Source organism: Stigmatopora nigra, chromosome 13 (assembly GCF_051989575.1).
Source record: "Stigmatopora nigra isolate UIUO_SnigA chromosome 13, RoL_Snig_1.1, whole genome shotgun sequence".
NCBI classification, from domain to species: Eukaryota; Metazoa; Chordata; class Actinopteri; order Syngnathiformes; family Syngnathidae; genus Stigmatopora; species Stigmatopora nigra.
Genome location: NC_135520.1, coordinates 4,769,303 through 4,794,932, shown reverse-complemented (window position 1 = coordinate 4,794,932; position 25,630 = coordinate 4,769,303). Strand labels below are relative to the sequence as shown.

At 40.6% G+C, this 25,630-nt stretch overlaps 1 protein-coding gene across 5 annotated transcripts in view; it reads right to left on the bottom strand.

Moving 5' to 3' along the window:
- ttll5 (tubulin tyrosine ligase-like family, member 5) overlaps positions 1-25,630 on the bottom strand; it is a 39,391-nt gene that overhangs the window by 1,670 nt on the left and 12,091 nt on the right. For 3 of the 5 annotated variants that reach the window (XM_077731862.1, XM_077731863.1, XM_077731861.1), the window contains exons 13-30: positions 24,986-25,067; positions 24,808-24,869; positions 23,099-23,190; positions 21,834-21,926; positions 21,637-21,728; positions 21,159-21,221; positions 20,436-20,584; positions 19,908-20,181; positions 18,805-18,922; positions 18,256-18,402; positions 18,083-18,171; positions 17,846-17,994; positions 17,052-17,573; positions 16,441-16,628; positions 14,721-14,851; positions 9,411-9,603; positions 6,569-6,747; positions 3,666-3,748 (exon numbers count right to left, since the gene is read on the bottom strand). In XM_077731862.1, the coding sequence (XP_077587988.1) occupies positions 3,666-3,748; positions 6,569-6,747; positions 9,411-9,603; positions 14,721-14,851; positions 16,441-16,628; positions 17,052-17,573; positions 17,846-17,994; positions 18,083-18,171; positions 18,256-18,402; positions 18,805-18,922; positions 19,908-20,181; positions 20,436-20,584; positions 21,159-21,221; positions 21,637-21,728; positions 21,834-21,926; positions 23,099-23,190; positions 24,808-24,869; positions 24,986-25,067 (2,706 nt within the window). The remainder of the gene's footprint in view (positions 1-3,665; positions 3,749-6,568; positions 6,748-9,410; positions 9,604-14,720; positions 14,852-16,440; positions 16,629-17,051; positions 17,574-17,845; positions 17,995-18,082; positions 18,172-18,255; positions 18,403-18,804; positions 18,923-19,907; positions 20,182-20,435; positions 20,585-21,158; positions 21,222-21,636; positions 21,729-21,833; positions 21,927-23,098; positions 23,191-24,807; positions 24,870-24,985; positions 25,068-25,630) is intronic. The other 2 variants (XM_077731864.1, XM_077731865.1) reach the window with 2 other exon arrangements.

Below are 25,630 nucleotides of genomic sequence, written 5' to 3'. Positions count from 1 at the left end.
GCTTCCTCCCACATTCCAAAGGATGCATGTTAGGTTCAATGAGGACATTTATGCCATGTTGTTGGCTAGAAACCAATTCAGAGTTTACTTTGCCTCTCATCTCTCAATGTCAGGTGTTACACACTTCAGATAATCTGTTACTTAAATTTGTGCTATAATAAACTCAAATGACCTCAAACATTTGACAGTTTTCTAAGGCAGTATTTGTATTTTTTTTTAAATGGAATTGCAATTTTTAATCAAAGAAGAGGAATTACTTTTTTATCTTTTTAATTGAATAGTAAAAACAGTAAATATTGTATTTTTAATTTACATTGCCAAATAAAATAAAGTAAAAATGTTCAGTTGGATAGTATTGGATAAAAATAAGTACAAAAAAAATCTAAATCAGCCCCATAGTTCTGAGATTGTGGGTTCGGTCCTAGGTCCAGCTTGCATGTTTTTTCATCCCAAAAGCATGCATCGTAGGCTGGTTGAACACTCAAAATGTCCCCTCGATGAAAGTGAGCGTAAATTGTTGTCCCTTCTCCATGTGCCCTCCAAATGGCTGGATGTCCAAGATGTCAGTCAGACTTCAGTCAAATCAAGGTACTGCTGTACTATTTTCTTGGGCCCCTATTCGTCATGGCCCCTTAGAATCAACTCATCTCTTCTCCCCCTTATAGTGCCTCTGCCTGTGGAGTTAATACAACTTTCATGAGGTCAATGGACTAAAGAGAGCCAAGCATAGAAGGGATACAACTGAGATGCCTCCTTTAGATGTGCTTACTGCTCGGCGCCTCATCGTATTGCCTGGCATGCCGCCAGACGTCCAGTAGAAAAGGCATTCCGAGTACAGTTTGAGCTGCCGTGTGCATTTGTGCTCCCAAACAGTGTTCCCTTTCATTCCCCCTCTGCACACTGTTTATTTTGGTGCTTGTCTACGCCGTGAGGCCTGACTGAGATGGAAAACTGACTTCCAGGCCGATGACATGACAGCTGGAAGCAGCTTCCTTATGCTCAGCAAGAGCGAGATAAAGGAAATGCATCCCCCTTTCCATTCTGTATCATGCAAATCCTTGAATTACACATCTACAAGTGACTAATAATGCAGTTCATCAGCCAAAGCAATGCTAATTAAGGAAGAAATATCTAATTGGCATGTAAAATCTGCTGACGTTCCAATGGTCGAACAGTTCTCCGAGTTAAGGACAGAGGTTGACACCTGTTAAGAGCAATCCTGAGTTCACAGCAAGGATGATTCGAGGTTTGCCATTCTGTGAGCAGCAAAAGATGTCCAACGTAAACGTACAATTGCAAGGAATTTGGGAATTTACAAACCAAAATCTTATCAAAGGATTCAAACAATCTAAAAAATATCTATGCATGAAAGCAGCAAGGCTGAAAAATAACATTGACCATCCAGGCGCCAGTGCATGTAAAAATCCATCATTGTCCACTTGGGTCAGGGAAATCACTGTCACATTCATATTGAGGGATAATTTAGAGTGTCCAACCCACCTACCCTTCAGGTTTTTGGGATGTGTAGTCCCTGAATAAAACGTGCAGACTCCACACGGGAAGGTCCCATCAACTCGCCCTACTGGAAATACATATATGAAAAGGCTTTGTGAACTGAGCTGAACTGCATTTCGGCTCAACATGGCTTCAATTCAATGCTTTCCCACAGACCCTTGAGTAGCCAGCACCCAAATGAGACAATGGCAACCGGCACCATGCTTCTTCTGCCCGATTCTGATAAAGATTCCTCGCCCTGACACGATCCGACACTCACTCATTTCCTCCTCAGACTGAAGGCAATAAATCTTCCCTCAGTCAGCAGCTACAGAAGCTTCAGATCTGGAGAACCTGGCCAAGAGGAGGCCTGTAGAACACATGTGACTCATATTCCCCTGAGTTCTGTAAACTTTGATATAAAAAAAAAGGCTTTACTTTCATGTCACAAAAACTGACAAGAGTAACACACCGGCAAGGCATGCAAAAGAAGGTGCACAAAAGACATGTTGTCTGAGCAAAGAGAGCAAGAGATTAGGAGAGTTTACAATAGTGATAGTTAAAGGGAAAGTGTGATTAATGGTGACTGACAGCTGATCACAAAGAATGCTCTACATTTGAAGTTGCTGTCACAGTCAATCAGTGTGGCGCCGTCATCGCATTGCAAAGGTAAACAGAGAAGGCACTGAGCCCCACAAAGGCTGTGCCCCCTTCTAATAACACCCTGCCCCCTCACTACAGATCTCCCTCCTCCAAAACACTACACTGGGTCTCTTTCACTTCACTTTTATCATCTTTGCAAGGATCGAGTTGACATGCAGTCTTGTATTCTGTAACTGAATAATTCTATTCATATTTCTCCGAGGTGGAAGGTATTTCAAGGTATTTATCCTGTGTGTTAGTTATTATTTATTTCATGATCCACATCGTATGACGGTGACTACTGAGCAAGGTTATGATAGATGCACAAGCTGTAATTTCTCAATACCTGGCTCTAGAAACATGCATGTGTAGGCTGATTCAGCACCTCAAATTGTGCGTAGATGTTTATATGAGCATGTCTGCTCTGCCCCTACGTAGATGGGATAGACAATTCAGAAAACTGTGTGTGGATATTAAAAAAAATAATATATATGTTCCCCAAAAATATTGATTCTGAAAAATATATATTTGTAACGAATTTGCTGGGCTGTTCTCATTCATGTTGGAAAATGTGCATGAATTATTCAATATGATAGTAAAACAAGAGCAGAAATGCTGACTTGAAATGCAGTCAAGGTAAAAAAAAGGGTTTTGGGAAGGTCAAGGGCTTTATCAGTCTCATTAAGAATTTAAAGTACTGCATCTCCTACATCCTCTGTTCTTTGTACCCTACAAGATGTAAAAAATGATTGTGAAATTTCAGAAGCTGCTACCAATAGATCCAGTTACAGTAACTGATGACTTTATAAGATGTATGTTAACTTGGGCTGGATTTCAATAATCGTATTAAAAGAATGGGAAGAAATGTTCTGGTCACATAGACGCACACACATTTTCATTTAGTGGGAGGGACGCACATCCAGCGTATTTTTCCAACAGTTCAGTTTGGACGAATCTCTGCTTGGGCTTGACTGTGACACTCAAATGAAGTGATGAATGGTAGGATTTGCTAATGCTAATCTGCGATGGAAAAAGGCCCGTGATCAGACAAACAGATGTGTGGTGCATTGGTGAAAACTGCTTAATATCACCGGTGCTGCAAAAAACCTCAACACTTTGCCGAGCCGTCGGCTCATGATGGAAAGATCTGCTCAGGTCCTGAAAGATGACGGGACACACGTGAGCACCGAAACCCACAAGTGGATCACGTGAGCTGCATAAACTCAGAGCTGGATTTTTGATTTTCTCGGTGCAAGTGAACAAGCTTTTGGCAAAGAGAGAGTAAGTGGAACTGGGGAGAATTGTCCAACAGATGGGAATGTCCTCTCTGTTTCAAGATGCCATCATTGTTCAGGCTCTTATTCATCTTTCAGCAATGACATCACCTCTAATCTATCTAACTGCCTTCAGAGCAACACCGGGGTAAAAATATCCTGTGTTACTTCTCAGCCCTCCATGTCTTGGCTTGAAACAATCACGCTGGCAACAGAACTTTTAATGCAAGTGCCGAACCGCGTATTAACACCCACCTGTTTTAGCACAGATGGCATCATAGACAGAATTCTGCCTGCCGGTGACTCTTTCAAAGGCCGACCTCTGAGTGCATGTCTGCCTGTATTGAGGGGAGACAAAAACAAATTGGATTTGATCATATAATACACCATTGTCTTACTTTACAAATAATTAACAATGTCTGGAGTGTCAATCAGCAAATACTCTCAGTTTTCAGACAGATATAAAAATTAAAATCCAAATGACAGCATCTATTGGTATTCACTTATGCCATGTGGTGCTGCACTGACTATATTTATCCTTGTTTTCTTTACAAAGGTAACCATCAGTTTAAATTGAACTGATTCTTTCTTTTTTGAATGTATTTATTTTAAAATATCTTTGTAATTTACAGTGGATCACTAATGGTCAAGTTGGTGGTGGTGAAAATGGATGGATATTCTGCACCACTGTAAGGCAAATGCAGTAAATCATTGTATAAGCCAACAAGGTGTGGCACAGGCATTTCTGTAACCATATACATTCAGTCAGTTAAATATTTTGTTGTTGTTTGCGATGGAGGGTGGAGGATAATAAATAAAGCTCAACTGGTATTAACCTCTCACCTCATAGCAGTGGCCTGCCAGCAGAGCATTACCAGGTAATGAGGGTACACACTGCTTCCTTGTAAGGGGCTGCACAGTTGTTCTTTCATACCATTACACAACCACAAATAGAATTGGCCCACTTTAAGTGTGGCATACTTTGACAGGAAGCAATTCCTTTCATACAGAGAGGGGAGGGGAAAAAAAACTGACCTCTTGGGTTTTTCACATCACTTTCTTTGTCAACAGGCTCTCATTCTGTCACTTTAGGAGCCGGGCAGTCATAAACGCTGCATGTGGCTTTACCGTGAAGAGTGTGACCATGTGTACACCTTGTTCTGCACACAGGTAGCTTGCTTGTTATAATGGTATTCAGAGTGACCAAGGGGGATCGAGTTTAACCATAAACACACTTCTGGCAGCTCCAGCGTGTATATAGTGCCCTGTGCAAATAACTACCGTTGTGGGTGATTAATAGGGAGTGAAAGTAGTAGCGAGGCTGACATTAATGGCACTCCTGTAATTGTCACCCTATTAGTAATGCCACACGACAGCCAGTGGTTTCCGTAGTTACAGCTGTAAATGGCCAAAGTGTGCAAACAAAATACCAAACAGGCCCATTTATTTGCGTTACAAATTGCCGCTTTCAAAGCCTTCACTGAAGTCATCCCACTGTGAGACTTTGCAGCGCCTGGGGTTGGCAGCTGTGGCATGTTGATAGGCTAAGCGAGGCCTGCCCCACCCCATGTGATAACAACTTGGAGCATGTATGTCGCTCACGAGTATGCCACATGTTGGGTAAGGGCAGGTCGTCAGCAGCAGAAGCGCCCAAGTCCTTGTCAAATCGTCTTTTCAGAACCAAGTGTCTGTGGTAAACTTTGCCGCCATTGGTTTGATGCCTCGCCAATGCTCCAACACCCGGCCACTGGATATTAGGATAGTGAGTAGATTTGGCAATACCTGTTAGAGTTAACTGAAAGTACAGGCTTACTTGGTGGAAATGGAAGTAATTTTGTCAGTGTTTTGTCATTCATCTTTTCTTTATCTCTTATCCTGTTCAGTGAAAAGACAGTTTCACACAACTGAAACACAGTGTCATACTGTTCAGTATTTTTTGGGGTGGGGGTTGGAACTGTATACAGTTCAACACCCAGTGAAAAGTAGGGTAGCCTTGAACTTTATTAATAAACCAAGCGCAGCGCGATTGTGTTGCAAGTAAAACGGGTTTAGGCATAAACTGGGATGAATATTGGATAACAGAAGGATAAGGTTGCCTCTAAAATGAGCACTAGAAAGGAAGCAACTTATTATCCCACCATTCTCTGTAAACAATCATCTCCATTCCCCTGGACTGAGTTAGATTTTCTGTCACTCGTTTCCATTCTCTTTCTTCTTTCATTTCATTGTTTCCATCAGTACTTTTTGGTCCTGAAGCTTCCGTTTTTCCCACACTCACCCCTGTCACACTGGTCGACCACAAAAATGCAGGACGGAGAAGAGTGTTGGGGAAGTAGGGGGGTCGGCTTTGGGGAGGGGAAGGTTGCTCTGGAATTCCACATGCAGTGGGTAAACACGGTAACTGCCAGGAAGAGACGCACACACATTCAGGAGCAAACACGGCACCTAGCCGGCAGCACTAACCTTCATTACAACCCCTGGGCTCAACCCATGCCAGTTTAACTATTAGATTGACAACTCTCAGGCAGGTTTGTTCAGCCTGAGTAAGGTGTATGAATGAAACACGTCAGCAAACAAATCACTTCCTTCCTGTCAGGCTTTTAGGACCACTGCTAACTTCCACACCATATGTAAGTAAACATGGAAAAATATATTCAAGACTGAGTACAGCTGAAACCTCACACCGACTTTGTGTCAACCCCTCACACCTGCAACAAATATCAAAAGAACAGTAGTCTCCGATCAAAGGAAATTGCCTTTGTTTTGTAATTTGGCCAGATTCTATAGTATTACAGTCATAAAGTGAGTGGGGAACTAGCTGGCCGTTAAGCACAGTTTCACGCTTTTCCTTTGATTTTCCCTTTGGTGCTCCTCAGCTTATCTCCAAACCAAACAGGACTTAAATGGCGCCCAGAGCTCAGGCCCTTCCAATGAACCACATTGTGTTTATGGTTCAGGCAGAAATTGGGCCTGTGTGGAGGTTGTTTACTGAAGAGGTAGATTCACTGTGCAGCTAAAATACGTGGAGCACAGCACACATGTTGGAACTTTCATTAGAATGAACCTTGTCCTTTTAAACTCCTCAACATTATACATTCTCACGCCAGAGGAAATATTAAGAATTCAGTAGTGACTGTGTTTCAGAAGGCAGCACTTACTTTACAGGGCGCGTTGTTGCTGGCTTCCTAATTTGGCCCTCCCGGACCTCGCTGGGTGGCTTTGGGAGAAGAACGGGACTATCCCGGGTCCAGATGTGATTGTGATGGGGTGGACCCGCAACGCTGGAAGGCTTTGTGGAAAGCTTGGGGGGTGGGCTTGTTTCGTCTGATTGTTGATCCTACGGGAAAATATGTTTTAATTAGACACTCACTACCATTTTGTATAACGATTGTAATGGGCAGAGGAGTGCTATCATACCTGAACAATATACACTTAACTATTGAATGAAAGACGGGGGTGTCCAAACTGGTCCTGAAGGGCCTCGGTGGGTGCAGGTTTTCATTCCAAATAATGAAGAAGATACATTTTAACCAATTTTAAAACTAATGCGTTGATTGCTGTCAGGTGCTGATTGGTTCAGAAGAAGTCTCTTCGGTTAAACAGTCCATACAGGATCAGTTGGAACAAAAACTTGCACCCACTGCGGCCCACTTTGGAATAGTTTGGACATTCCTGCCGTAAGAGCTTTGTTCTGCATGGCATTTCAAAGCCATTTCAATTGATTAATTAAATCACAGACATTTTTAAGTTGCTTTGGCAGAGGTCCACACTCGAATTAGTGTCAATGTGCAGCGATATGAAAAGGTTAGGCCTCTTGTGACAATTTCAATTATTTTAATCCATAGATAATTGAGTGTTTGGATCAGCAACGCCATTTTGGATGTATTAACATACGAAAAACAATGGACAGTAAAATATTTCAGACGTTAAACCAATTTTATGGAAGTAACAGTAGATGTACAATATGCATGAAAGCAAAATCACGAAAAAAATGTGGGCCCCCATGTCGGTCTGTTCATATTTTCTTGGTTCTTTTGAGAACACATGTTTTCACAACTTTTTTTGTCTTCAATTTCTTTTCAATGGCCATACCATGGCGTGTCAAATCGTGAAAAAGGAAGGAAAACTACAATAATGTAATAGGACTCTACTCCTAGCGGCAGAGAAAAACTCTCCTAGAGGTTCTGGGAGTCAAAAAAGAAGAAACTACGTACATGGTGGCCTGATTATCTTTTTCTGAACTCATTATAATGAATGATGCCACTGATGATACAGTTCAAAATGACATGCCATGAGAAGAGGATTCTTATTTTTATTACTCTTGGCTTCACTAAAAGCAAATTCTTCACATTATTTGTTTGCTTAAGAAGAATACTTCAAAGACTTGGGTTAAAGAGGAAGCAAGTTGCTTCTGACTTAATATTTCAGGGCTGAACTTCAATCCATCCTTACAGTAGTGGTGAAAGTTGCATAAATTCTCCACTCTTCTCATGTCTACACTTTTTTCACTGAAACTTTAGTTATCTATGACGCCAATGGCTTTAGAGTACAGTTGTTCAAAGGGCCGCAATTTGGGTGGAGAATACAGTATTTGAAGTAATTTCTGTGCTGATAAATGAGAATCTGAGTTTCCAGGTTGCATGGCCTATGGCTGCATTTCAATTTGAGCAAGGCCAGGAAGGGCACCTTTGTTAGGCTGCCAGGTGGCCACAAGCCAAGCCCACAGAGGAGCCGAAATGTCTGCACCCAATAAGTGAAACGTGGAGTAGAGAGGATCTGAACAGCCCTCCTGACTATTTCACCCTGCCGGAAATCCCACAACTGTGGATACTCACTCTTCCAAATGGATATGTAGGGAGGTGTGCTCAGGATACCACATGCCAAATTAAAAAAAAAATGCAGCCAAGTCATGTATTCAATAGGAATGTCTCGTGCAATATTCCTGGACGTCTTTAAAAAAAAGAATAACTTTAAGAGGCTATCAAGATGTTGTTAGGACAGACTGTCGAAAAGACACAGGTGGGTGGTTTGAATAGGTAAGAACAACAAGGGGTTAACGGAGAGTTCCCAAACATGGTGACAAACTCTCACAACCAGATTCATCCTTTTAGTGACATCAGCTTTTGAAATATTTGCAAGGGCATTTAACTTGTAGGATGGCAGGGTGAGTAACAAGAAGAAAAAATAAGTTTAAACTCAGAAAAGGTACGATGAAAAGTGCTCGTATAAAAGCGCTCAGTATGGAGCTAGGCCAAGATATATTTCACTCATATTGCATTAACTAAGGAGAAGCTATGAAGATGAAAAAACAATGAGGTGGTAGCAACAGCATTACTGAAAACTGCTTGGAAAAAAGTTCTTGCTTCCAGTCATTCCACACTGTAAGCTGTCCCATGGCACCCTCCTGTCTCCACGTCTCCCCATCCTTGTGTTGACTCCACAAAATCCACTGGAAAATGAATAAATAAGCCCCTCCCTGGGATCATCTTTCAGAGACACTGTGCAGAAAGATGGTGGTGGGGACTGTGTTTTTCCCCAGTAAGTCAAATATCATTTATCTTCTCCAAGAAGTCATGAATGTTTTAATTGCCATCAAAAGATTTAATAACAGCACTTCATGCAATCATGGGTAGAAGCGCTTGATTGCTTCCAATACAACGCTGGCAGCATTACACAGCAGAGCAACATAACTTTAAGTGAAGAGTCATGTTTTGCTCTCCAGGAATGAGCTTCTAGGTAGGATGTTCCCATTGAAAGACTGAGTGGTTTGGAGGGAGATGCTCTGAATAGCTTTGGAAATGCTAACATGAAAGCTTCCCCTTCATGTGGGCGATTTTTGGATAGCACATAGCTTAGGTAAGGCGATGTTCTTTTTCAAACACGGACTCATAACTCAGCAGTTCACAGACATGTCACTGGGATTTTGTCAGTGCTGAGCTTTTTCAGAGTGATTTTGTTCTTAAAGTTATAGACCTAGTGCGATTTCTGTAGGTACTGTACCTGGTATCCACAATAGTTCTGCTTCAATATTTGCGGTGGGTGAAATTTTTGCTGATGCACTTGCTGGGCAGCAAACTCATGGTTTCCTCTAACAGGGTGCCGGATCTGCTCAGCATTTGCCCCTTTTGCATGAGTGAGGCTGCTGCGACTCTGTCTTTCACTCAAAGCCCCTGCATCGTCTGTCCGGCAGTAACTGAAAGAAAATACATTAGAAATAATTAGAAAAGGAATATTGTTTTGAGTATTTTGTATGATCCCCCTTGGTAAACTTAACGCTGATATTTAACAATTGAAAAAACAAATATAAAACTGTTGGCCTTGTTTTATAGATACTTCTTAAATTTACTAGTGGGTGAATAAACATCTTCAGTTTTGATCTCAGAGTATAGCCAACTACACCAGTGTGGTACTATAAGAAACTCCTAAAAATGCAGCATCAATGCCTTGCACAGCTTCTGTCAAAGTATTGAACTTGCATAAAAAATAAGGCTTAGGAGAGACAAAGTCTCTTCCTGTTTAACATTGAACTTTCATTATGTAGTACTCCGTAGAGTAATTTACCATCAGTCAGAAATATTATGCTTAAGTGTGCAAATCAGAGTCAATGACAAGGGAAAACCTTGTGGAAACCATAGAGCAAACATCTACGGTTCACTACTCCCAAAACTTCAGGTTTCATCTCCATCACAAAGCTGCAACCTGGAACGAAAACTATTTGACAAGCGCCACAAGTTTGTAGCTGGATTATCTGCTATTAGAACTAAGCCGTTTATGTTTTTTTTCTTCCCCCAACTGCTTATGATCACAAGGGTTGTGGGGGGTGCTAGAGCATATACCAGCTAACTATGGGCACCAGGCGGGGGACACACTGAATTAGTTGAAAGATTAGTCCCACTGGGGCTTGAACCCAAGACATTTGTCATGTATACAGCAGACCGCCACTACACTGAAGTATTGCTGAGAATATAAATAGACGGGTCCCCTGAATAAACTGCCCTTGTAGTGTGCTTGTATTGTGGTTCTGTTTTCATATGCCAATAAATGCTTTTGTAAAACCTAATCCATCACAAAGAAATAGCTAGTTCTATGGTTTGGAACATTACTTTGGGTTTGCCCCTGCTAAAAATAATGCCTTAAAAAGCACTATCGGAACCAGTGAGGAAAGATTGGAAAAAAAATAGAAAGAAACTAGCTCAGTTGAGGAAATTAGATCCCAAAGGAGTCTTATTGAGGAAAATAAGTTCTTGAGAATTCCCCACAATTCATTTTTCCACTCTACTGAAAACCTAAATTCACAATAGCTGCAGTATCTTTAGAAAAAAGTAATTTAAGTACACACATTATTTTTGAATAACAATGTGTGATACCAATCTTGTGTTGCTTAAGTGAAACATATTCGTGCCCTTGTGTGGGCAAAACAAAACAACCTGCCAGTACATTTCTCAGATCACATAATAGAAGCCATTTTACAACAACAAGGGGTGTGAAGGACAATTCATTTTTCTGCTCCTGGAAACAAAAAAAAAGCGTGTCTGTGAACATTTCAAGGTCAGAGGCCAGCAGACAAAACAAAAACCTGTTCTTTGTTTACAACAGTCTTTCGGTTGAATGTTTTGCATTGGACCACAGGGAGCTGCATTACCACTTTTTTACTACCATATGGCCTGACAATTTGTCATGTTGGCTGGTCATTTTAGTTTTATTGCGGAGATGCAGTGTTAACCCGATTAAATAAATAGTTAACAGTAAAAACAAGCGAGTGAAAAGAACATCTCTTGCAAAATAGGCAAGACATCCTGCCTTACTCCCTGCTGTGCTCACTATGCTTTCGTACGCTGATATGACTTCTGGTCAAACAATACAGCAGTGTAAGTTGAGCACATGTGCGGCATCAATCTAACTCAGTGTGAATGTGGGAAAATGAACAGTGTGGGATGACGTTGTGACACAGAATCTCAACGTTCTGCCTGGGCAGCCCCCTCACTAGTGATGATTTCTTGAGAAAATGCATCTTTTGCTAATCTAAAAGACAAACTATTATTGACAACAATCATGAAGTGTGGCCCTACTTGTGGGTAGCAACACGGCACGTTGAGTCGCATAAAACTACCCGCCCTCCTATTACAACATCTGGCTCCAATCAACCGCGAATAAAAACATCTTTTAAATTCAAAGCCGGAGAGACATCAAGACAATTTTGTGGAACTTTTGGTGAAAATGTTGAACTTCTTTGATGGCAGACAGAGTCGTTTTATTAGTCGGGTTTGTTAGTTCAGCGAACTGGCTGATGTAAAATTCTCTGGAATGTCCCACCAATATTCTACCAAGTCAAACAGCAGTGTGACAAAGCACTGAGGCGAACTAAAAATAACGCAGAGACAATAGTTTAGATGTCTGTTTCTGTGGCGAGGGTGCTAACACAACCAAAGACGTTTAAATGTGTTAACATGACACAAGGGACAACTAGCTACAAACCACTATTGATTTTATTTAACCATAATCTTACTGGCCAACCATAATTATTACACGCAAAAGACAAACAGAACTATTCTAAGGAGAACCGAGAATATTTATTGCATCACAGATTGGTGTGATTGTCTCTCTATGCTTAAAAGTTTTACCGTAAACTGTTTCAGAAGAGCACCAAATTGAGGTCAATATAAATGTGCCAGGTCAAACACTTGCCGTAAATAATCCTACTGTTTACAGTGGTTGTAACGGGACAAGCAGTGTTGTTTTCTGGCCAACTGACGATCAGTCCTAAAGAAGCAGCCGCTGTTGAGAATGCTGATGCGGCATACCTGCTGGATTCTGGCAGCGGTACTTCAAAGACCCACAAGTGCTCTTTGGACCAGATCATAATTCACCCCTGTGGTTGCCTTAAGAGCCAGTGCGCTTAACGGTTTCAGTATGTTTGGCACACAATACCGGGCCAAACGCAGGGGGGAGTGACTTGGGAAATTCTAAGCGGCATTGAGACAAAATCGGCCTAATATCTTTACAAATATCTTATTAAAGGTTACTCAGCGCGGGAGAAGGTCAATTTGAAACCAAGGGGTTTTGGAGACTTAACAAAGGAGGTTTGTGTGCTCGGTCAGTCTTGTTGGCGGCATGAGATTTTTGACACACCAAAAGTACAACATGTACATAAATGACTTGACTTGTACGATAATGTTAATTACCAAAGCTTTCAAAAAGATGTGTAACATTGGTTGATGTATCAAATCAAGAAATTGAATTTACTATGGTCAATAGAAAATCTCACTTAGCCAGGTGTCCCACATTTTTTTTCCTTCTATAATAGTGAATGCTTGAGGTCCACAAGGACAGCAACTTAGATTGGAGGGTGAAAGAAAATATTCCCTTACAGCCTGCAGTGGGGAAAATTGCAATGGGGTCGGTATATTCCCTGAGGACAGTTTAAACAGTCTGAGAGCGAAGGCAGGAGTCAAAACAACAATCTCCTGATTGCGTGGCAGTCACTTGACCCCCTGAGCTGTGTCATTTGAATTAGACTGGGGATCTAACCCAGGACATGTAAAGCAGATGTGATGACCACAACTAAATCACAAAACACCCGGACAAGGTACTTTTGTAAACTGTGTGTACATTGGTTTGAGACTTTGGGTGTGCATTTGACATAGAAGCCAAAAAACTAAATAATAATGACAAAGTAACAACAACAAAAAGCACATTCTTTCCAGTGGCATGGAACTCAAACATTTCATTTACTATAAGTATTTCCACAAGATGGATGTGATATGGCCCTAGTGTCGTGTCAGTGGAAAAAAAGTAAAAATGTTTTAATTATTTACTTTCAGGGAGCAGATCTAATGAATGCAAACTAGAAATATTGCCTGATTACTTTTCTTGCCTGCTAAATCAACAAAGTTAACACAAATGTGGAATTTTGAATTACAAAGTGTAATTTGCATATTTGTTTTCCCTTCCATTTGTTTTGCCTAGATTCAGATACACCATAATGAAAAAAGTATTACAGGCTTTCTGCCAGTGTTACAAACAATAAAAAAAATCTCATTCATGATTTGTGTGAATAAATCATTTTAAAGGGGAAAAGCCGATCATGCTTAGAATTCTTTCAAAGAGCCAAAACTAAGGAAGTCCTGGACAGGAAAAACAGTCTGGAGTGAGCAAAAATGATGAGCTCGGAACTCCTTGATGAATGGTCAACTATTTTTCAGGATGAACTCAATAAGACAAGGAGACAGTGAGCATTATGATATTGTGTGTTCATCATTCATCAACAGTGAAAAATGATGACCTGTCATCTCTATCAAAGAAAGTAGAGGGAAGCAATCTGGTGACTTCCCCCACTTAATCATCAAACAGCATTAAAGCAAGAAAGTAAAAAAAAACCCGAAGGAACAAGTGTCAATTGAAGCTTGCCTGTCTATAGGGTGGTGTCCGCTTTACTATCTAACCTAGCACTTTTCAATATACATGTCAACAACTTGACAAGAAACTCATGTATGTGTGTACATAGCTTAATCATTGGAAAACACCTTCTATTTGGGATAACTGGGTGAAATACTGATGTGAACAATAATGGAGGTGTGATGCTAACCAAACAACAATTCGTAAAATGCCTGTGTCCACGAAAGAATGTGCACAAATTTGAGTGATTTCAGAACTGGTTCCCACCACGGTGTGGACGCAAACCAAGAGCACCACTGTGTCAAGATCTTGAGCAAACTGTTTTTGTGATTGGATACCCTAAATTACCCCTAGGTATGGGTGTGAGTGTGCATGGCTGTCCGTCTCCTTGTGTCCTGACCACCGATTAAGGCCTCTGACCCAGAGACAGCTGGGATTGGATCCAGCAACCCCCACGACCCTAATGAGGGTAAAGCGGTTCAGAAAATGAAATGAGATGAGGAATTTGGATAAAGGGAGTAAATGCTCCTATTAGTCTTTTTTTCTCTCCTGCACTGTAAAGTAGAAAATGCATGAACTTAATGAAGTTAATGACACAAATAGAAAACTTTAAACACCAGAGAGATTTGGGGAGATTAAAAGGTAGGATGAAGCAAGAAAGTTCAAACACGAAGCATTCTGAAGAGAGATTTACGGTATAGTTTTACAATTAACAATCATGAGCATTTGCTATGTACTATAATGTGCAGCTGTCCTCTTAAGGCCAGATTTCTGCTGCCCTTTTTTTACAAATATTGCCATGTGGTTTCCAGTAAATAGATTCTTATATTTTAACTTCCCAATACCTAGAAAAAATCTGATATAGGTAAATAAGTGTAAAAAAAAACGCAAGGAAGTGGTTTATATGGCACTTACTGGGTCCTGTTTCTAAGAGGATCTGTTTTGGAGTGGTCCAGCTCAAAAGGTCCTTGAATATTGGCAGATGGGGGCTGCATCTTTGGACTTCCTCCATGCAAAATCTGGCTAGCCAGTTTTAACCTAGTCAACTGTGGAGAGCAGAAAAAAAAGGTTAATAATATCAACAACAAAAACAACTAAATATATTTTCAAGAACTGGAAGCAAACCTACTTTAAAAGTTGCAAGTAAGTAACAAAGTAGACGGCACACAAACAGCCCACAGCAATCTACTCTTTGTCTTGTGCTATCTACAAGTGGAATACTCCCATCCACTCCGTGATGGATCCAGTTATCATGACCACATGTCCCAAAAATTTAAATATCTACCCTGCACAGCACGCCACCCACAGCTATTGTTATTAGCCTTTGTTATGATTTGTTTCACTAACCTCCTTTGGCACGAAAAATTAAAACATTGTGAGAATGCCCTGTTTTAAAGGTCATGTCAACTTTTCCACTACAACGAGGTTCAGTTGTCACACGACAGTAGAGTCATTTCACTTTTAAGAACACTGGGCTTATTATTAATTATCTGTGAGGGTTTGAGGGTATTTTGGTTGCTTGGGATTTCCCTGCCACTATGTCCTATCTTCACTCCCATGATGGATTGTTACATTTTTTTTCTTTTATTATCTCGATAAATTACTGAAATTCTGTATTTGGGTAAGGACACAAAACAAACCTTTTTCACATGTTAAATGGAAAGAAGGAAAATTGTGAGTTTTATCTGCAAGGTTCTGAAAGCGAAAATAAGGAGTAGTTTCATATGAATCCTTACACGAGAGTAAGTAATCACTGAGATTGTAGATGTTATGCAGTACAAGAGGGAGCTGTTCGTGTTTACAAAGTTCTCCTTTTGCTTCAGCGAGTGATTTAATGACTCATAATCTTTGTCTTTAAAAAGACTGTAACATGTCTGCTTAGCACTGCAAAACAAATTGCTGCCATGTCCTGGACTCACATCTCAAAGGGAATACAGTAAACACCTTAAAGATAGACAGAATAATGTTGAAGCAGCATAACTTCATCATGTGTGGTCCTTGTGTCATCCGAAGTAGCTCTGACAGAAAACACCCAAGGAAATAGACAAATAGTGGGAGGAGCAGCCAGAAGTAGGCTGCGGGGTTCAATGCACCGACCGACCAGGATAATGCGGGAGAGGTCTGTTAGGAAGCTGATGCGTAGTTCCATTTCGTCACATTCCTTTATTTATAAGCATCAATTACCACCAAATAGCAGCTTGTTGAGTATCAACAGAAATCACTCCCCCATGGTGCATCTGATAATGAGACCTCACACACAGTGGAGACGTGATGCTCCACTCAGCCAGTTTTAAGCCCTGAACTATATAAGCCGCCCACGCAAAAGAAGCCACAGTCGACAGGCAACCAAGGGAGGAAGGTGCACAGCTCGCGGCTGCAGACCCTCAGGCTCCGACAGGTCTGCTGGAAGAGTGAGCAACTACATAGATGACGCCGGTCAGCAGGGGGTCAGGAAAGAATTAAACATTGCTAAAGAGAAATATAAAAGACCTCACAGAGAGCGAGCCTCCAGCGAATGGGCCACATTTGTCTTCCTTCCATGAAACACTGTTTATTAACCCAACATACTGAACATTCATATTTGAAGTTAGCCTTGACCCAGGTGGGCTCATTTAGTTGAGAATAGAGAACTCACATGTTGTGTCAGAAGGTTGATTTGGCTTGAGCCAGTGTTGATACGTGCAACCTGCGTATCTCCCAGCTTTTGGAGAGCTGAGATGAAAGCCTCCTGGTTGGACTGGGCCTGGACAGTCATAGAGTTCAACTCCCTGACACCCGCATCGGCATTAGAATCCATTTTACCAGAATTGCCCATTTTGGAAACTACAAATAAAGAAAAAAATGTTTGTTATTCCAGTATTTTTTAAACATTTTCGATCAGTATAACAACTTTTGTATGGGAAAACAATGCTTTACAAAAAGCACTTATTTTTTTCTAAAACCGATCGTCTAGGTCACTGGTAGAAGACGAAAATGTCACCATCGATTGCTAATGCGTAATCAGGGGATTGCAATTAGGGGAATGATTGGCTGAGCTTGAAAGGTTTGACATCTTTTTGAGCCTAGAAATTGACTATATTAAAGAAAATGCAATTTTAAAAAAAAAGAATTGTCCTTAGCGTTTCATGCGCCAGTCCTCTACAAAATTAATATAATATTATAATATAATATAACTACTCAAAAAAAAACAAATAGCAATCAAACGTTTCCTCCCTTGACAAGTTGCATGTCAGCACAAGTGTTTACCTTGGCCTGCATAAGTTGGTCTAGAGAGCTTCTGGCTGTAGATGTGTAGGGCACTGGTTATGGAAGAAGCTGCTGCAGAGCTTGACGTTAACACTTTGGAAGATGGGATTCTCCAGAGAACCTGGGTTGGTTGCCCCAGCGTTGACACGGGAGGAGGGGTGTAAACTTGAGCGTTGTTGAGTACTTCAGTCTGGCTGAATTGAGACTTTGCCAAGAATTGCGAATTAGGTGACGGCTTTGGAGGAAGCGGCTGAGGTGAAGGACGATGATGAGAGACGGATGAAGAAGGGCAGTTCTGTTGAGGAATATGTGGGAAGTTTGAAATCACAGGAATGCTTGAGCAGCTTTGAGAAGCTGTGATCTGTGGATGGATTTTTGCATGCCCAAATCTACTCAGTTGGCCTTCAGTCAGACAAACCGCTGGTTGACTTTCCGTGACCTTGCAGTCTGTGTCGCTGCTGACTATTCCCATGGAAGACGTTCTTTCTAACGAGCTGGAATCCTCTTTGGCCACAGTCAGGGCTGTTCAAAAGAAGACAGAAGCCAGAACTCCTTTATCACCAGTAAGCCATTCCATGGCTCTGACACACATTTGTTTTCTGCAAATGGGATCTATTCCTTTGAAAGTGACCCTCACTTTACCCTGTATGACTCAATCTTTTTTTCCCCTTTATTTCAGGGAGTTTATAGATCGAAACAGCAGAATTATGTTTACTGTGCTTGAATTGTAGCATATTAAACATAAACCAGACCAACACTAAGAGAACCATGAAACAAACATGGATAGAACTCACTTTTAGAAGTTTTGCCATTGCCTGACTCTTCGGAGGCATGTCTTTGGTGATGGGCTTTTTTAGCACGCCTAGCTTTTGTTCCAAGGAAGACGGTGGCTGATTTATTTTTCTGTGTGTAGAATGTCAGTACTTCCTCCAGATCACTTTCACTGTTTAAAAAAAGGGGGGAAAAGATGTGTTTTGCAGATTTTCTATCGGTCCACTGAACACTGGAAGAAGGCTTGCCAATTCACAAACCTTGCAGCCGTGATGTAGTCATGAAACACGCTGGTGGCAACACACTTCTCTGGACTGTTCTGCTGTTTTTTCATTATATTCTCAGTTTCCTAAAAAGATAAGGAAGCATAACAGAAAGGAAATCGCACAATGTCTTCTGTGTTTAAGTAAAACCGCACTCTTGGAATAGGCACCTTTTCATAACACTGGATAAACTCTCCTAGTTGGTGGGACAGGATGCGTCTGCGGTCTTGAATTGGAAGCTGGTGACTGGGTAGAACCACCTTGACATCTTGTTGGAGGTTACTGGCAGCTCTCCGCAAGAAGCGAACTATAAGCTCCTGTGCACACACATAAAACAGACCAAGTATTTTGAATGCAGGTTTATTATGAGTGAATACAATGGTTTCTCTTTCAGTTTCTAATCAGATATCTTTATGAATCAGCCTAACATTACAATGATGTTCCTATAAGGTCAGAAGTTGCTCCTGATGAAGATAATGATGATACATGCCACAATTCCAATGCAACATAACTTTCCAATAAGGCAAATTTCTTAAGAGGCCTGATTTTCCTCTATGTATTCAATCCAACCACAACCAGGGTACAGATGAGTAATAAGGGAAATCTGGCATGTAGTGTTGATACATCAATAGAAAACAATGTTCCATCCAAGGTTCTATATAGCACTCCTGTTCATTAAAAGAGAGGCTCCACCACTGAGATGTTTTGAATAGTTTTACCATTTGGTCATTGTCTTTGTCTGCCCAAGCTGGAGTCCCTTTGAACCTGCTCTCTGCCAAAAGTCTTTGTTGAACGCGCTGTAGGTAAGAGGAAAAGGTCATCCGAGCTTGGACTTTACTGTAGAGAATAGAAAAGATGGGAAAGTCATTAACATTGTAGCATTAAATCGAAAGGAAGTTTTCATCCAAATGTCGTCAATCAGATGGAAGCTGATCCAAGTGCCGAATCAAAGGTCATCACCAGGGTGGGATCTGAAATGGCATTGTACCAATCTGTTCCCATAAGGCATTATACAATTAGCCAAACGGGAACTGCAATTGCTATACTAATGATAGGGTATTTTTATTGGAGGAGTTTGCTATAGGGTTATGAAAAAATATTTTTATAAAAGACTAGAAAGGCTACATAATGACAGATTGAGGAATTTAATCATTACTAACACTTAACAGTAGTTTGATTTTAAATCTGATGTGTCACTTTTAGAAAATTCAATTCTGCATGCCATGGAAATGTTTTGCATCATGTTGCATGAATAATATAATATCAACCAATGGAGAATTTGAATTTCGGCAACGCAAATTTAGAATCTTAAACAAACCTAACACACATGTTCATGGGATGTGGGAAGTGTTAGTATGAAAATACAATTGATGCTAGCACACATCATGCAATATCACAACATGAATTTTTGTCGCTTGTTTTGGTACCAAACTTTAGAATACTCAGATAAAAGGTACTAACCACTAATCCATTCAGTTAATTCAAACATTATGATAAGCGGCTCCCAAGATGAATAAATGAATGTAAGTGCCTTTATTGCAATGGCAAATAGACATATATAACAGCTTCGATACGGTTGTTGCTAAGAACTTGAAGGAACATTTACTTTAGAATGGATACTGAACATTACTGGTGTTCATAGCTCTCTGCTCTTGTGGTGAGAGAAAAAAATAGTCCCATCAAAACATAACCCTGCCAGTAAATAGTCTCAATTTATTATCCGGCACCAATGGACCAATTTCCAAGGAGGTTAGCATGAGAAAATAAAGAGGGGAAGGATGATGAAGGAGCATGAGAAGCCGCCTGCAACACACACACTGACCTGATGTCCCACCCCTGATGGAGGAAGTGAAGCAGGTTGACACGGGGCCCGCTGTTGTGTGCTGCTGTTGCTGCTGCTGCTGCTGCCTGAAAGCTGGACAGAGCTTCGGTATGAGAATTCTGTGCTGGTGAAGCCACTTGTTTTCTTTGCTCTGCTACCAAAATCTCATCTGAGACTGGCTTGAGAGCAAGTTTCATCTCCCCCCTTTCCTCCTGTATGCAGTCCTCTCCCTCCAGGCCACTGCTCCCCATCAAAGAGTCCTTGGATTGCTTCCCTGAGGTATGCAGCATTGTAAGGGGGGGGGGGGGGACATGTCAGTTGCATCACCAAAATTTGGCAAAAATATACACACACAGGCGCACACACAGTACACTGAAAATAGGCTTTTTGTTTTTGCTGCAATTACATCAGCTCATTCAGAGCCATATTTGGCTAACCTTAGTGTGACACATGGGAGTTTTTTATTGGAACCAAAAGTGCACGTCAGCTTGCAGTTTACCGAGCTGAAGCAGCATACATCAAGCCTACCCCATTTCTTCTTTCCAGCAGCAGAGCGATGGCTCAGGTGGTGCCGTCTCCTCTTACGGGCCTCCAGAGACGGCAGCTTCCTCTCATACTGGACGGTGTGGTAGCCATCAACTGGATCCATCTGCAGCTGCGCATTCCCGTTCACATTCCTCAGAGACAGAAGAAGACATGTTGACACAACCATGGTGACAACAACAATACCAATGATTTATCTGGAAATTAGCATTTCCAAAAAGAAGTTACAGAGGAACCTCTGAGAAAGATTAGTAAGTTTGAGTATTTTTTCCAGATGTTGACATGACTGACAGTGACGGTCCAAAGGAGAAAGAATAAATGTTAAATAATAACACTCACTGAGGCATTAAAGCAATGAACGATCTCTACAGGGAAACTCTTCAATGTGACGGCTGTAAAAATCTTGCGGAAATGCCAACAATTCAACACTTGTACAAACCATAATGCTCACTGATTGAAACAATATTTGTACATTTCCTTAATACTGTACACAATAATAAATGTTTGACAGTTCTCCCTTCCCAAACTAATGCCACGTACTGAAGACATTGGGCACACTGGAAAAGTTGAGCATATATCCTCTTCTCAGCTGTCCCTCTCACCTAACCAAGTGAAAGACCAACAAACTCCATGCTGGAATCCAACTGCTTCCATAAACTAAAAAGAGGGATCCAGCCCCCTGATCCTGACCACAATGGAAATGCTTACCTTCCATGGAAAAGTCTGTTTGCCAACATTAAGTTCAATGATGTCTTGGACTCCAGATATCCACTGGGAAAGAGAAGATAATAAGCAAAATCGGAATATTATAAGAGGAAAACTTCATTCTTGTTATTAGTGACAAACAATAAAATCAAACAGAGCTACCATGGAATTATGTGCTTAAAATTATGCCGCAAAATACATGCTCCCGTGTGCCTAATCAAGCAACAAACCACGGATGAGAATATGAACTATTAGCCAAAAAAAAATGGATTTCCTTTTTCTAATAAAGTATTGATGGCATTTTAACATAGAGCAGAGTAGCTTGTGGAAAAAAAAAGATGTATGTTGCTCAGTCTACTTTCAGAGAGTAATTTGAGTCTACTCATCTGAGGAAAGTATAATAATGAGTAACATAATAGACAGATGGGATCTGGAATTATAAATAATCAGGGTTTTTTTTTTCCATCTTGGCTCAGTTTACCCATAGAGCTCCCATGTCTCTTCAGTGGGAAATATTCGGATAAAACCTCCTCTTCTCTCATATTCCTCCCTTGTCCTCCTCAAGACTTTGATCTACCAGAGTGAAACGAAATGAAACACATGTTTTAGGACATGCAGGTCTTCCGTAAACGCTGCCTGAAATTAAGCGTACCGCACAAACACATAAAAGGACTGTACCTTGTCTGCGCTCAAGCCTAGAATACAGTCTCCTTCTTCCTTGTCTTTAAACTCTACTGGTTCACTGTTTGTGGCTGCTGGGGGCCTCTGCCACTACAAAACCAAGAATTGAGGACACACCAACAATTAATCGATCGACCGTATAATCTATTGCAAATTTACATGAATGCATAGTATAAATATTTGTATCCAAACACATTTTTGTTGCACTAGCAAACTGTGATTGACAGCTTTGGCAATCACGTTGAAGTAGAGATCAGAAGAGCGGAACAGCGCCCCTGAGGATCGCATTCACAAAATGTCATCTAAACAGCACCAGGATTACTTTTAATTCATGTGACGTGACTGGGGGTGTAAAGGCAGCCAAGAAGTGAAAGGGACTAAGCGCTCAATAAAAGGCTCAACTGTTGCAGCAATCAAAGTAAAGGAAGACGACAGGTTCTCTAAAAGTGGTCCGAGTTCTTAAACAGCCCTGTATGACAAGCCTGATTTACTGTAAGGCTTTTGGGTTTGTCACAGTGAGTCTATAAAGAAAAGTTCAAAGCTTTTTTAGCCAAGTGGTGCATTGCTGTATTTCAAACAAAGACTTATGCCGGCCACTTGGCTAATGTAATGAGAAATCTCCTAAAATGTTGCATTAGAAAGCCACGTGGGCCATTTGCCAGTCACAATGAATAACAGTAAAAGAAATAATCAAATCAGGGGAAGGGCAAAAGCAATTTCTTACTCGTAATGTAGGAAACATCAGAGAATTGCAGAGGGACAGAAGTAAAAAGGAAAATTATAGATGGAGATGGAAAAGAAAATGCGAAGTGGCTGTAGAGTCAGTGAAAAGCGGCAAGGAGCCAAAAGGTGGGCAAAGTCTGTTATGGAAGGCATAGCCTTCAGATCCCATTATTCATTTATTAATTTCATTCATTTTCTGTCGCCCAATAAGCCTACCATGCCTGTTTTTTGGAATGTCGGAGGAAACAGGAGTACCTGGAGAAAACCCATGCAGGCCCGGAGAGAACATGCAAACTCCGCACAGGTAGACTGAACTGGATTTAAACCCAGGACCCCAGAGCTATGCGATGTGCTAAACACTCAAGCCGCCGCGCCGCTCCAGATTTAAAGTTTTCACCATAAAACCCTTATTCTATGTCCAAGCAATCACAGGAATAAACTGCAATGCATCACATGAGTGGTGAAAGTGAGAGCATGACTCAGAGCCCTCCTGTGAGTCCATTAAAATGCAGGTTTTTTTTTTTTTTTTGTAGCTGTACCTGTGTTCTTTGAGCTGGCTGCTTGAGGCTTGGGTCCGTGATGACTCTCCCAGAACGTGGCTTTCTCATCAGGGGGTCCTGACACACCAAGCCTTTGGTGACAAAAAAAGGGTTTATTAAGGAAAACAGCATTGTTTCATAACAACCAACAACAAATGTTCATAGAAACACAAAATAGCAATACAAAAGGGGGGTAGTTTTTTTGTCACAGAATCATTGTGGGTACTTACAGATCAGTTACTTATTACAATTATAATTTTGAGATTCCACAAAAATCCTGATTTATTGAGCACATACTCTTGGGTTGGTGCCATTCTGCTGCCAGCTACACAAAGATATCATAACATGAATGCAAGTAATGGTTTCAGTTTACGGAATTGAGAGACGGCCTTAATTTGGTGTATATTATCAGTCATAACTCATAGTTGCAAATAGTCATGCTACGTTTTACAAGCTATTACCGAGTTTCACTTGGCGAAATGTCGCATTCCAAAGATACAAGCAAATTATGATCCCATCCCTCCATTAATGACCGTATTTAATTGCTGGAAGGCATGGAACGGCTGATTCATGCTTTCGTATAGGAACGCACAGGCACACAAGCATATATTTCTTGCTTGAAACATGCTAATAAATAGGGTCTTTTTTGAAATGATGATAACACATTTTCATATTTGCTGTGTTTGTGGTGTTGATCAGATATAAAAGAAAACATGCGCTATCAATTATTTAGGGAGGAGACCTCTTGTTCGAACACATTTAATCCTTGTTTGTGGCGCTGCGGGCTACTATTTCTTATGGCTACATGTTTAAGATTCATTTAGTTTTATTTGTCGGCTGATCCAACTTGTCAGGGCACACAATAGGAAAATAATCTGTGCACACACACCACAAACCAACAGCAATTATAAATAATCAACGAGTTTGGTTAGAAATTGGTCAGAAATGTCAGGGCATGTAAAATATTGCCGTTGTATTTCATTCAAAAGAGAACTTGCATACCGTAAACAGCAAACACATCGACCACAAGCAGCACATCATGACTTCATCTTAGTGTAGATCAACATCAATTTGATTGACTGGCCCATTTTTACAGACAATTCATCCAAGTGGCTCCACTGACACTGGCGCCTTCGTGAAACTAATATTTGTGGTTTTGAGCAAAAATGTCTTGACAACTATTGATTGATTTCCATGAAATTGCTGCGTGTCTTACTGAGAGTGACTTTTCATCAAGTTATTATCATTATTTTTGATCTCTTGACATGTATGCTAGCATGGTTTTGGTTTGAGAGCATGGAATTGATAAAATGCCAAGCAAACTGGCTGTTCTGTGCTTTTTAGCAAATATACATAAACAGCCATGAAGAGCAAAATATTCTCTCGATCTAAAGATGTTTATTACGCTGTGCAAATTTATCGTTATCAATCATTAACAATCACAACTGCAATGTCTTTTACATATTATATACTCAATGAGCATAATTTATAATCAACAAACACTCATGAGAATGTAATAGGATATCATTAAACAATGAAGTGAATGTGTTGCAGTCATTCAAAACAGTAATATATCCTACCAACCATCACCCAATTGTACAATCTAGAATATATTTGCCATAAAGGTTGTTCAGGAAAATTATTGGGTTTCAATATCAAGAACAACTCAAATTAAATCCTGTTTCAATACTGGTTTAGAGTTCACTAACCCACAAGTGACAGCATGTCTGCAATCATGCTGGCCTTTATCTTCAAATCCAAGGGGGCATCACTATAAAAAAAAAAAAAGTTGTTATAAAATAGCGTCAGATAAAATACTAAACCATGAGAATAATCGTTCCTAAAAACAATAGGCTTAAGACAACCAACTTCAAAAGTGTCACTCACCAGGCCAGGGATGGAGATAGATTCACCTCCAACAACCACGGTTTTAGGTTGGAGTCAATTAACACATCAAATCCATAGAGTTCTATAAAGAGAAAGTCAGAACTAATCAAAAGCTTTTCACCACATTCTTGTAAAGTCACTAAAAGTAAGGCCAGATTGCAGCAAATAAAATCTGAGGAGTATCAAAGTCACAAGCATTTCCAGAGGTTTATCAGAGGCCCGTTATGCCGGATTTGGCAACATGGCCCATATTGCTCTGCTCTGCTATGGATTACATGCATGTTATATACTCAGTCACTCAAAAGGGAACACTCATCCAGCACTGCTACTGAGGGCTTGGCTCAACAACAAGGACTAAGTGCATACACATTTCATCAGTCGTTAAATGCTTATGTAAGGCAGGGGATCAAAAACAAACCATGGTCATGAATAGTTTTGTAGATACAGTCAAAAATGTACTAATAGCTGGGAACAGTATGTTCGTCTACATATTGTCAGAACTTATTAACAAGAAAAACAGCGTTCTGTGGAGCTTCAATTTACTATCTTGTCGATTTAGAGAGAGTCAGTTTTTCCTTCTGTTTCCCACACTGATACACACTGCACTGTCAGTGTCCCCCTTTTGAATGTAACTCTTTAACATTT